Below are 12250 nucleotides of genomic sequence, written 5' to 3'. Positions count from 1 at the left end.
GTTTGTTCCTTGGCAGGACGACATGCCGCAGACACCACCGTTCAAAGGGCAGCTGAACTCCGGCAGCTACAACAACAACCTGTACCGGAGCAGTGAGGAGGCGTACCACGACCTGTACTACCAGGACCACAGCCTGGTGTCGGGGTCCCTGGAGGCCCTCATCCACCACCTGGTTCCAACCGTGGACTATTATCCAGACGTGAGTTCCTCACAGTGACCCCTGTGAGCCCGGACTCTTCTCTAGTTTGTAACTGTGTCTGTCTGTGCAGAGGACGTACATCTTCACCTTCCTGCTCAGCTCGCGCCTCTTCATCCGCCCACATGAAGTCATGTCCAGAGTGTGTCAGCTGTGCGTGGAGCAGCAGAGGCTCGCCGACCCCCCGGCTGAGAAGGTATATCCTGGCGTGCGCTCCTCCGGCGTTCACGGCCTCTTCTGTTCGCCTCACTTCCTGTCTCCTTCTGCAGCTGCGGCTCAGGAAGATCACGCCGAAGGTTGTGCAGCTGCTGACGGAGTGGACGGAGACCTTCCCCTACGACTTCAGAGACGAGAGGATGATGCGCAGCCTGAAGGAGCTGACCCACCGGCTCTCCACCGGAGAGGAGGTCAGTTCCTGGACTTTCCTTTCTCTGTCTGGTTGTGTAATGATAGGTGGTCCCCCGGGTGGTCTGGGCCTGCTGTGTTTGTGCAGAGATGTGAAGCAGAGCGGGGCATCAGAGGCAACAAAGCAGATATGTTTGAAGGAAAAGCCTCGTTGTTCCGGAGCGAGGTGGGTTTGGAGGAGCTGGATGTCTCTGGTTGAAAGCTGTCGACTTGTTTTTGTCTTTTATCATCCTGAAACTCGCTGCTTCACCACGTTTAGCTGGTTAGAGACAGAAAAGTTGTTTTGACAGGTGCTGACTCACACTTTGTTACAAAGGAAACACTGTGTGAGCTTATAGGCAGTATAAAGTACCACACAGTGATACTTGAGTAAAAGTACAAGTATCTTACCAGAAAATTAGTTTGGTAAAAGTTAAAGTCTCCTTTAGGAATATTACTTGAGTAAAAGTCTTAAAGTATCTTGATATTTTTTGCACTTAAGTATTAAAATTAAAAGTATAGATTTAAAATGAGCAGTTAGATTTTCTGTAAGGACATTTATTAGGAGGTGACCTCCCCAAAAACTGCAGAAATGACTGTTGTATTAAAAGAATGAATGGATGTTAAATTTAGGATGCACTAGTCCAGCTGTTTCAGTTTATATACATATATCAAGGCTGCACAAAGCTTTTCCCCAAAATGAAAATCTACTGAGGGCTGCGGCCAAACGTAATAATATAATTAATGAAATACAAATACTTTTTTAGTACAGTCCTTTTATTTGAATGATTCTGTCCTGCTGGAGTGTGACATGATTTGTTTGTGTACAAATTAATACACTATCAGAGTTTTATATATTTATACTTCTCATTCAACCACAGTTAAATTCACTCTATCTAGGAGGCACAGTTTATATGGATAGTTTTTATTTTTTATTATAACAAGCTGCAATGAAAACAAGTAAAAATGAAATAAAAGTAACAACTTTCTACTTCTTGTCTTGTTTAAAATGTAAGGAGTAGAAGTAAAAAGTAGACTGAAAAATAATTACTCAAGTAAAGTACAGATACCCAAAAATTCTACTTAAGTACAGTAAAAAGAGTATTTGTACTTGGTTACTCTACAACTCTGCTTATCGGGTTTATATCAAGAAAAATCCACCTTTTTTAGCTGTTAAATTAGTCTCTCCTGTTGCTACAAAAATATCTTTATTTTCGGATTGGGTCATATTTTTCAACCTATTGAAGTCAGAGATGAGTTGATCTGAGACACGCCCCAAAAAATGGGCGGGGCTTTTGGAGTTGTAATAAGAAGGAAATCGGGCCAAAGTAGTGCAGTTCCATTTTATGAAGGATTTAATGAGAGAGAAGGATTTAAAATAATCGTATATCTCTTTTAAATGATCAAATCTAAAGTGAAAGTGAAAGTAAGTGTTTGTCAGGGAATATTTCAGCTTTCTGGTTGTTAGATGAACGTTTGGATAAAGCTCTTAGGAATGAGATTAGGATCAACCTTTTCTGGTTGGGAGAAAAACATGCCGATGCATTTTCCTGCTGCAGAGTTCGGTTAATTTAATTCTAACTGAAGTGTTTATATAAAAATCAGCTGATCCTTATATCTGTCCTGGTTTAACCCTCAGAAACTCGGGTCCAGACTCGCTCCGACTCCAACACTGGTTTTTCATGGTCACGCTGGCTGACTGCAGCAGCTTCTCTCCAACATGTTCTCATAGTTTTTCAAACAGAAAGTCATTTTCCACCAGACTCCACGGTGCTTTCCCGTCCCAACAACAAACAGAGGTGTTAGATAATATAACCGTATCATTAATTAGCTCTGAGTGTGACTCTGAGCTGCCACCACACCAAATCTGAGGCTAGGATCTGTAAAAACCGACTGGATGAGAGTTGTTTTTGTTCATGTTGAATCCAAAGTTGTAGATTTATATTAATGATTATTCTGGGTTAAATTCAAATCCATCCAGTTGTTCATGAGATATGCAGAAGTGAAAGAGGGCGTCGCAGAAGTGAAAGAGGGCGTCGCAGAAGTGAAAGAGGGCGTCGCAGAAGTGAAAGAGGGCGTCGCAGAAGTGAAAGTGGGCGTCGCAGAAGTGAAAGTGGGCATCGCAAAACTGAAAGTGGGCATCGCAAAACTGAAAGTGGGCATCGCAAAACTGAAAGTGGGCATCGCAAAACTGAAAGTGGGCGTCGCAAAACTGAAAGTGGGCGTCGCAAAACTGAAAGTGGGCGTCGCAGACCTGAAAGTGGGCGTCGCAGACCTGAAAGTGGGCATCGCAGAACTGAAAGAGGGCGTCGCGTAACTAAAAATGGGCGTCGCGAAACTAAAAATGGGCATCGCAAAACTGGAAGTGGGCGTCGCAGAACTAAAAATGGGCGTCGCAAAATTTAAAGTGGGCATCGCAGAACTGAAAGTGGGCGTCGCAAAACTGGAAGTGGGCATCGCAAAACTGAAAGTGGGCGTCGCAGACCTGAAAGTGGGCATCGCAAAACTGAAAGTGGGCGTTGCAGAACTGAAAGTGGGCGTCGCAGAACTGAAAGAGGGCGTTGTGGAACTGAGAGGGCATCACAAAACCAAAGAATGCATCACAATATCCCTCTTATTAAAAGCCTGCTTTATGTTGTCTCAATTACAAAAGGTTTATGTTGAGAATTTATGAAAAAAATAACATAGTTTTTTATTTTTCATGTAGGAGTGACTGTTTTACATGAGATATTTTGCTAACAGACAGATTTCCTGCTTTTCATATCACTGGGTAACAAAAACATCAGCTTATTTTCTTCTAATAGACAAACTTTACTGAATACTTTGTACATAAAAACAGCCTTTTTAAGGATCCCAACTGTTTAAATGTATTTTCCAAACATTGAAATTAAAAGGACTTAATAAGACTTTCAGTAAACTGATAAATGTTCTGAACACAGACTGATGATCTTGTTAAAAGCACACGGTTCAGGATCTGCTCCGCGTCACAAAGAGCCGTCTTTGTTTCTGAGCTGTTTTCAGGGAAACTGTTTGTAAAACATGATTTATAAAAAGTCTGTGACTCAGTTTGTTCTCGTGTCCTCAGGTGATGAACCGTGATAAAAAAAAAAACTAAACCCTGGTTTCTTGACCTGAGCGTTGAGGCACCAGAGGACATTTCTGTTCAAAACAAACTCACGTTGGTGTTTCTGGAAGCCAAACTGAATCTGCTCTGTGTTCGTGTTTCTCACAGATTCTTGTGTGGAAATGAAAAAGACCACGAGCAGGTCTGCTGACCCGAGTCAGAGGCTGGTTCTTCAGAGCCGCAGCTCTCTCTGAAAACACTCCAGAATAGATGCTCTGAACATCTGCTGGAGGCCGAGTCCAAACCACACTCACAACAGTCCAGGACCTTGATCTGTGTAGTAGGACTGTCATTATGAATGTGGTTGGATATTTAAAGAAGCTGCAGCTGAAACACAAAGTGCCTTCCTGTTTTAAGCTGGTTTGGATTTAGCTTAAAGCTGCAGTTTGTCTTTTGGGTGAAGGTTTATAGTAAAACAATGTGAAGTTCAGCTGATTTAAGACTTTCAGCTTCTTTTGTTTGGTTTATTTGATTTAGGACTGGAACAGTAACCAGTTAATGTTTGGGAAATGTGATATTTTCTTGTGTTGTCGCTCGTCACCCAAAGGCAGTTTGCTGAAAACATTGAAGACTGAGACTCGACACATGAAGGCAGCATTTAACCAGCTGTTATAATAACCATTAAAGGCTCAATTCACTCAATCAGGCTTTAAAATGTCACCTAAATAATCTTTTTCCTCTCTGTTCATTAGTGCTGAATAACTTAAAAAAACAGCTGGCTGTTGGTTGGGTCAGTGTGTGATCCACAGAAAACAACACCATTCAGCCAAAAATAACAGAACCTCCTCTGAAACGATGACAAACCCAGAACCACGCACTGAGCAGTCATCTGCCGCCTTCGGACCGCTGCCAGGGTCGATGGTGTTGGGGAGAGAGCGAGTCCCTACTGGGTCGCCTCATTCCTGACACCGATAGTCGTGTGTCCCTCTGTTCAGAACCGGCAGGCCGTGATGTCTCAGAGGTCTGTTGCTATATTTATCCGACCTCCGAGCATCCTGTGTTTGTAGGGACACAAGTGGCAGTTGGGTGACTCCAGAGTGGCAACTGAAGGAATTTCAGGCCAGCTTCACTTCAAGTCAGGCCTTTAGGTAGGGATTTGGAGGAGGACATTGACACTTGTAAGAAAAACAACTTACAGGCTGACAAGGAGCGGAATGTAGAGCAAACACACAACAGTTGCTGACACTGTAAGAGCTCAACCCACCTCCTTGGCCCAAGTATGCAGAATTAATTCAGTGCTGCTGGATCAGAGTTCTGCCAAGATCCAAGGCCCACCCCACCCACCCTGCCTTTCTATGTGTTTCACAGCAAAGCTGTGTCGCATCCAGAGAAATGATTGTTAAATCTCAGCAAACACGATCGTAGTTTTTCCAAAACCAAAAGAGGGCGTTGCAGAATCAGAAGAGGGTGTCATAGAACGGAAAGAGGGCAGAAAACAGAGTGTCACAAAATCAAAAGAGGGTGTGGCAGAACCAAAAGAGGGTGTGGCAGAACCAAAAGAGGGTGTGACACAACCAAAAGAGGGTGTGACACAACAAAAAGAGGGTATGGCAGAACCAAAAGAGGGTGTGGCACAACCAAAAGAGGGTGTGGCACAACCAAAAGAGGGTGTGACAGAACCAAAAGAGGGTGTGGCAGAACCAAAAGGGGGCATCACAGAACCAGAAGAGGGAGTGGCAGAACCAAAAGAGGGCATCACACAACCAAAAGAGGGAGTGGCAGAACCAAAAGAGGGTGTGGCAGAACCAAAAGAGGGCATCACACAACCAAAAGAGGGTGTGGCAGAACCAAAAAAGGGTGTGACAGAACCAAAAGAGGGCATCACACAACCAAAAGAGGGTGTGGCAGAACCAAAAGAGGGCATCACAGAACCAAAAGAGGGCATCACAGAACCAAAAGAGGGTGCGGCAGAACCAAAAGAGGATGTCGCAGAACCAAAAGAGGGCGTGGTAGGACCAAAACAGGTTGTCAGAGAACGGAAAGAAAGGGCATCTCAAAACCAAAAGGGGGCGTGGCAGAACCAAAAGATGGTGTCTTAGAACCAAAAAATGTGTTTTGTAACTGAAAGGATGTCATCAACCTGAAAGGGGGCATCACAAACCCGAAGAATGCGTCGAAACAATGCCCCTCTATCTAAAAGACTAGTTTACGTTGTATTCTCAGCTGTTAAATGTTTAATATGTTGAAGTTATGAAAGAATAAAAAAAAGGTTTTCATTTTTCATGTAGAAGAAACTGTTTTGCTTTAGGTGGGGTCCCAGCTGTTTTTAGAAAATTCATCGTAATCTGGCATTTTTTTCCTAATATAGCTGCGACTGTTTTTACATCCAAGCTCCACATTTACCTCTTTCCTCTGTAGGAAATCTTACGCAACTTGTGTTGTGAACTGGGTCAGTGGGAGAACAATTATCCAACAGTGGTCTGCTTTAAGTCACAGGAAGTGTTCAGAACAGGGTGACCACTTGACCCTAAGACCCCTCTGTGCTTCTCCACTCGAGTGTGAGAAGCCTTAAAGTTCCTTGCATACCACTGCAGGAAAGAAAAACATCCCAAAAAAGGAAGGCTGTGTGATCATCTCTGGATGTTGTTCATTAGGTATCTTTTCTTTCTTGTTTTGTTCCATCAGGTGTACAAGAAGGCGGTGGGTCAGATGAGCCAGGGCCTGATCAGGAGATTGACGGTTCTCAGTCAGTACGAGGAGGCGCTGGTGAGGATCAACGCCACCGCAGCTGAGCGCCTCGCAGCCCTGAAGGCCAAACCTCAGGCGGTGATCCAGAGAGACTTACTGTCGGTCTGCAACGACCCGTTCACCGTGGCCCAGCAGCTCACGCACATAGAGCTGGTGAGAGAAATACACCTTTTCTACAGCAGATGACTTTTGTTTGAACTGGCCTCCAAAATAACTCAAACTTTAGACAAAAGGCTCATTGTTTAGCTGCTTTGGTATACTTTGTGCTTCTTTTAGCCACTTGTGTTGAAACAGCCAGGAGATTTTTTTTTTGGGGGGGGGGGGGGGTTATCTTTGTAGGGTTTTATAACTATACCTTATAGAAAATTTGACTTTAACCATTTAAATCTTCTTCACCGTGTTGGCTTTGTTTTCTTATGCTAATTTTAGTTTTTAGCTACCATTTTGCTACTTTTAGTTAGTCTCTTTCTGCTTCAACCATTTAGCTACAGTTTTGCTATTTTTGGCTTTAAGCTAGTCTTTTGCTTATTTCAGCTTTTAGTTACTATTCTGCTAGGTTTGCTTTTTCTGTTTTTGGTTTTTAGTTAGCCTTTTGATACTTTTACACTTTATTGGTCTTTTGTTATGTTTAACTTTGAGATATTTTGATCATTTTAGCTTTTAGTTTATGCTACTTTTAGCTTATAGTTAGCCTCTTGATGCACTTGATTTTTAATTAGCATTTTGCTACTTTTAGCTAAGTTCTTACTTCTGTACCTTTTAGCAAATTTTTAGTGTTAAACTAGCATGTTGTTTATTTTAGCTTTTAGTTAATATTCTGCTGGTTTTTGGCTTTTTGATCCTTTTGGTTTTTAGTTGGTGTTTTGATACTTTTACCCTTTCTTGACCTTTTGGCATGTTTAGCTTTGAGCCTTTTTGACCATTTTAAATTTTACTTTGTTATGCTACATTTAGCTGCTAGTTAGCCTCTTGATATGCTTGACTTTTAGCTAGCCTCGTTTTTTCTTCTTCTACATTTTAGCTACAATTTAGCTATTTTTAGCTTTAAGCTAGCCTGTTGCTTATTTTAACTTAGAGTTTTGGCTTTTAGATCCGTCAAGTTTCTTGTAATTTTTGGCTATTTTGATCATTTTAGCTTTTAGTTCATATTATGCTACTTTTAGCTTCTAGTTAACCTTTTGATACACTTGACTTTTAGCCAGTCTCTTGCTACTTTTTAGCTTTTATCTATGTTTTCGCTGCTTTATCTATCATTTTGATACATTTAGTTAGGTTTTAGTTAGCCTTTTTTCTACATTTAGCTTTAAGCTAGTGTTCTCGTTGTATCTTTAATTACTCAGTTTCAGCTTCATATTTTACCTTGTTACATTAGATAAACTGAGTGAGGAAAAGCGGGTAAACCTGACCTGGATGATGGATCCGATCCTGGTCCAGGACTCTGGACTCTGCAGCTCCTCTGGCAGACCACGGCTGATTTAAGCTGTGGTGTTTGGTGTTTGTTCGTTAACAAATGACTCAATAAAGCACAAACCAAAGATGATTTCCCCTCTTTTCAGGAGAGACTGAGCTACATCGGACCTGAAGAATTTGTTCAAGCTTTCGTCCACAAAGACCCTCTGGACAATAAGGTAACGTCTACAAGCTTTTCTAAAAATAAACGAGCAGATAAAAGAATCAACGGTGGTTATGCAATCTTTTTATTTTCCCTCTGGTTCTGGGTCGGAGAGGAGACGGATTTAGTTTCCCTCCCAGACAGATGCTGAGTTTACACAACATGGTGGCTGCTGTAAGGAAACCAGGTGCCCTCGCTCTGACCCGAGCAGCAGCAGACTAAATATCCGCTGCACGCACGCTCAGACACACCTAACTGACAATTTCCTCAGATCATCCCGGTGTCTGGATTAGACGAGCATGTGTGCACCTCATCTCTTAGCAACCGCTGGTCTGCACAGGGGCGTGTTTCGGGCAGCCGATTCCTCTGTCTGCTGCCTTCAGCTGCTAAGCAACGGACCTTTTTTGGAAGCAGAGTGACGGGGGTGGGGGGGCTCTTGTGCTTGAGGCTAGTTCACCTCGTACCCCCAATGAGCCGCTTCGAAAGCGGGAATAATTTAGTGCCCGTTATTGAAATGTGCCCAGTGGTGGGAGACCCTCTGAGTGGCGTCAGGCCAAAGGCATGTGTGGAATGAGATCAAGAGGAATCCACACAAAGAAAGCAGCAGCATGCGTTATGTGAACGAGGAGTTTATTCACTTCGCTCAGTCGTGCAGAGAAAAAAGCAAAAATCATCTGCAGGTTTCTGGTTTTGCTGACGGAAAGTGTTGCTGTTGTTGCAGAGCTGCTTCAGTGATCACAAGAAGGCCAGCAACCTGGAGGCGTACGTGGACTGGTTCAACAGGCTCAGTTATCTGGTGGCCACAGAGATCTGCATGGTGAGTGGTGAACGTGCAACATGCAGAGTAATTCATAAGACAGCAGGGTCTTATTGTGAGTGACCGTCTCCATGTTTGAACAGCCGACGAAGAAGAAGCACCGAGCTCGAGTCATGGAGTTCTTCATCGACGTGGCGCGAGAATGCTTCAACATCGGCAACTTCAACTCCCTCATGGCCATCATATGTGAGTGCTTCTGATGCTCCCTTTCTGTGGCGCTAATCTCTCCAACGCTAACACCAGTTTATCAATGCTAATCACTAGCCTCTGCAACGTTAACACCAGCTTGTCCATGCTAGTCACTAGCCTCTCCGATGCTAACACTAGCGTATCCACGCTAGTCCCTAGCCTCTCCAATGCTAACACCAGCTTATTCATGCTAGTCGCTAGCCTCTCCAACGCTAACACCAGTGTATCCATGCTAGTCACTAGCCTCTACAGTGCTAACACCAGCTTTTCCATGCTAGTCACTAGCCTCTCCAACGCTAATGCCAGTTTATCCATGCTAGTCAATAGCCTCTACAATGCTAATGCTAGCTCATCCACACTAGTTGCTAGCCTTTCCAATGCTAACACCAGCTTATCCATGCTATTCACTAGCCTTTCCAGTGCTAACACCAGCTTATCCATGCAGTCGCTAGCCTCTCTGATGCTAACACCAGCTTATCCATGCTAGTCACTAGCCTCTCTGATGCTAACACCAGCTTATCCATGCTAGTCGCTAGCCTCTTCGATGCTAACACCAACTTATCCATGCCATTTACTAGTCTTTCCAGTGCTAACACCAGCTTATATATGCTAGTCACTATAGCCTTTCCAATGCAAACACCAGCTTATCCATGCTAGTTGCTAGCCTCTCCGATGCGAACACAAATGAATAGTTTCCTTCTCATTTGCCAGAGCCAGCCTATCATTAATCAGATCATTAGCTGGCCTATGAATAGGTTTAGCCTCCTGCTATAAGGACGTAGCAACCTCTAGTTGTGCAATAGTCTTAATTTTGGCCTTCATACCACACCATACTTTTCTGCTTTTTAACTCTTTAGGCAGGTTGTCTCCAAAAGTTTGATAAAATATCAAAAAACTCTATGTGTGCTAATAGAATCCAGCATGAAAACTGGTTACCAGTTCATCAGTTTACTCGCATAAAAAAACCTGCTTCTAATTAAAGACATAATATAAGATTTCCTGCAACCAAAAAAAACGTTTGCCCTGAAGCTTTTCAAACAGTGTAGAGACCATGTTGAGGGTCCCGGGGACACCCCCTCGTAGAGATTTCCATCTGTGTTTGGACTGAAGTGGATCTGGTCGCAGGCCCGAGGCCTGGTGGAGAGCCGTGAATCTTTGTGTCCAGAGCGACGGGGTGGAGGACTCAGAACAAACCAGTCCCAGCAGATGGTCTGCACTGACCAGAGAAAGAGTCAGCACACAATGGAGGGAGGAGGGAGGAAGGAGTGCCAGCTGTCCTCACCCCGTCTCCCCCGAGAGACGAGGAGAGTGCCACAGGCAAATCCGTCTGCACCGGCCCCGTCTCCAGGGAGCCGCCAGCATTGGGCTTTGTTTTACTGCTGCCTCTGAAAGGTTACAAACATTTACCTTCAAAATAAAAATATCAAAAACATGAACCACTCTGAATCAAATGTGATGCAGCAACTGAGTGTTAAAAAATTAAATCCCACTAAACTCAAATAGATACAAAACCGTGTAAAGATTAAACAATGATAACCAGGGGCGGAACCAGAGGGGAGGGCTACCCAGGCACCTAGTTGGCCACCCCAGGTGCCGCTAACAAATAATTTAACAATTTCAGAAATCTGTCAGCAGCTGTATCGTCTGGTGTAGATAGAATCATTGTGATGAAAAATATATATTTCTTGAACCACTGAATTGAAATAAAGCACCAAATGTGTGATTTAAAAACTGGGCAACATCGTAATGACATGGAGCAACTAGAAAAGCTGCTTGAAAAACTTAAATGAGTGCTGCCATGTTGCTGCCGTTTGGGGGTCACAGCTCCCATCACAACAAATTTCAACTCTGTTTAAAAATAGCCATTCAAATTTAGCTTTGGTGGCCATCTTGGATTTTGTATTTGCATTAAGATTTTTTTTAAATATTGTTTTCAGTTACTACGATATAAAATTTCAACCGTGTACATTAAAATTAGCTAAATTGGAGCCATTTAAATTAGCATTAGCAGTTAGCTTAAATTGACTTAAGCAATCAGCATGAGTTTGGAGTCATTCTTAGCAACACCACAACAAATTTTAGCTCAATGAGTCTTAAAATGACAGAAATATAGCTATGAAAATGTAGCTGTGGTGGCCATCTTGAATTTTTGATTAGCGTTTAAAATTTGGAAAATATTGTTTTTGGCTACTACAAGGCTACTTTACAGTTTTGTTTGTCTAAAAATGGCTAACAATAGCTGTTTGTAAAATTTGTGTTAGCGGAAAGCTTGAAATTTTGACTAACGTTCATTTTAGATCATTAGCTGCGTTCACACAAAAATTTAGCGCAATATTTCTTAAAACACCTGAATAAGAGATGTTTAAAATTAGCTGTGGTGGCCATCTTGAATTTTGTATTTGCATTAAGATTTTGTTAAAGATTATTCTCAGCTACTATGATGTAAAATTTCAGCTGCGTTTGTTTAAAAATTGCTAAACCGTAGCCCTTTGCAAAATTAGCATTGGCAGTTAGCTTAAATTCGGATTAGCAATCAACATAGTTTGGAATCCTTCTTAGCAACACCACAATAAATTTTAGCTCAATATTTCTTAAAACAGCTGAATTAGCTATGGCGGCCATCTTGAATTTTCAAGTCTAGAGTTGTTATGATTTGTAGGCTGGTTTGGTATGAACCCCAGATGCAGGACTGAGTGAGGGTGGCAAAAAGAGTTGGAAAAGGTTTTATTTTAAAAAAAAACGCTGACGTGGCAGCAAAAAATACAAGGACTAAGGCTTGGCATGAAACAACACAACAGTGAACAAAGATCTGACAAAGACTGAAGACAGAGAACAGGATATAAAGGAGAACTAACGAGCAGAAACAAGAAACCTGGGAGAGAAACATGAGGAACAGGTGAGAGTGGGCGGGGCAAAGACAGGCAGGAGGAGGTAAACAGAGAGGGACAAGACAGAAAACCAGACTAGAAACAAAATAACACAAGAAACCAGACAAACCATAACAAGAGTAGTTTTTTTTATGTGCCCCCCTGCACCTGGGCCACCCATTGCAAAAAGTCTAGCTCCGCCCCTGTTAATAACAAGAGAAAACCTTTAAATTTAATTAAATACACATTTTAAAACGTGAACGAGAACCCTGATCTAAATCCTGTTAAATACCTGTGGGAGGAGCTGGAAGTGCAGAAATGTCTAGTTTCATTATTATTATTATTATTATTATTGTTATTATTATTATTATTG

At 42.5% G+C, this 12250-nt stretch overlaps 1 protein-coding gene across 2 annotated transcripts in view; it reads left to right on the top strand.

Annotated features, from left to right (window-relative positions):
- Positions 1-12250, top strand: part of rasgef1ba (RasGEF domain family, member 1Ba) — a 75690-nt gene that overhangs the window by 51528 nt on the left and 11912 nt on the right. For both annotated transcript variants that reach the window (XM_014019677.1, XM_014019678.1), the window contains 7 exons: positions 17-199; positions 270-392; positions 466-603; positions 6330-6545; positions 7949-8020; positions 8726-8821; positions 8905-9007. In XM_014019677.1, coding sequence (XP_013875131.1) covers positions 17-199; positions 270-392; positions 466-603; positions 6330-6545; positions 7949-8020; positions 8726-8821; positions 8905-9007 — 931 coding nt within the window. The remainder of the gene's footprint in view (positions 1-16; positions 200-269; positions 393-465; positions 604-6329; positions 6546-7948; positions 8021-8725; positions 8822-8904; positions 9008-12250) is intronic.

Source organism: Austrofundulus limnaeus, unplaced genomic scaffold (genome assembly GCF_001266775.1).
Source record: "Austrofundulus limnaeus strain Quisiro unplaced genomic scaffold, Austrofundulus_limnaeus-1.0 Scaffold226, whole genome shotgun sequence".
NCBI classification, from domain to species: domain Eukaryota; kingdom Metazoa; phylum Chordata; class Actinopteri; order Cyprinodontiformes; family Rivulidae; genus Austrofundulus; species Austrofundulus limnaeus.
This window is presented reverse-complemented; position numbering and strand designations above follow the sequence as displayed.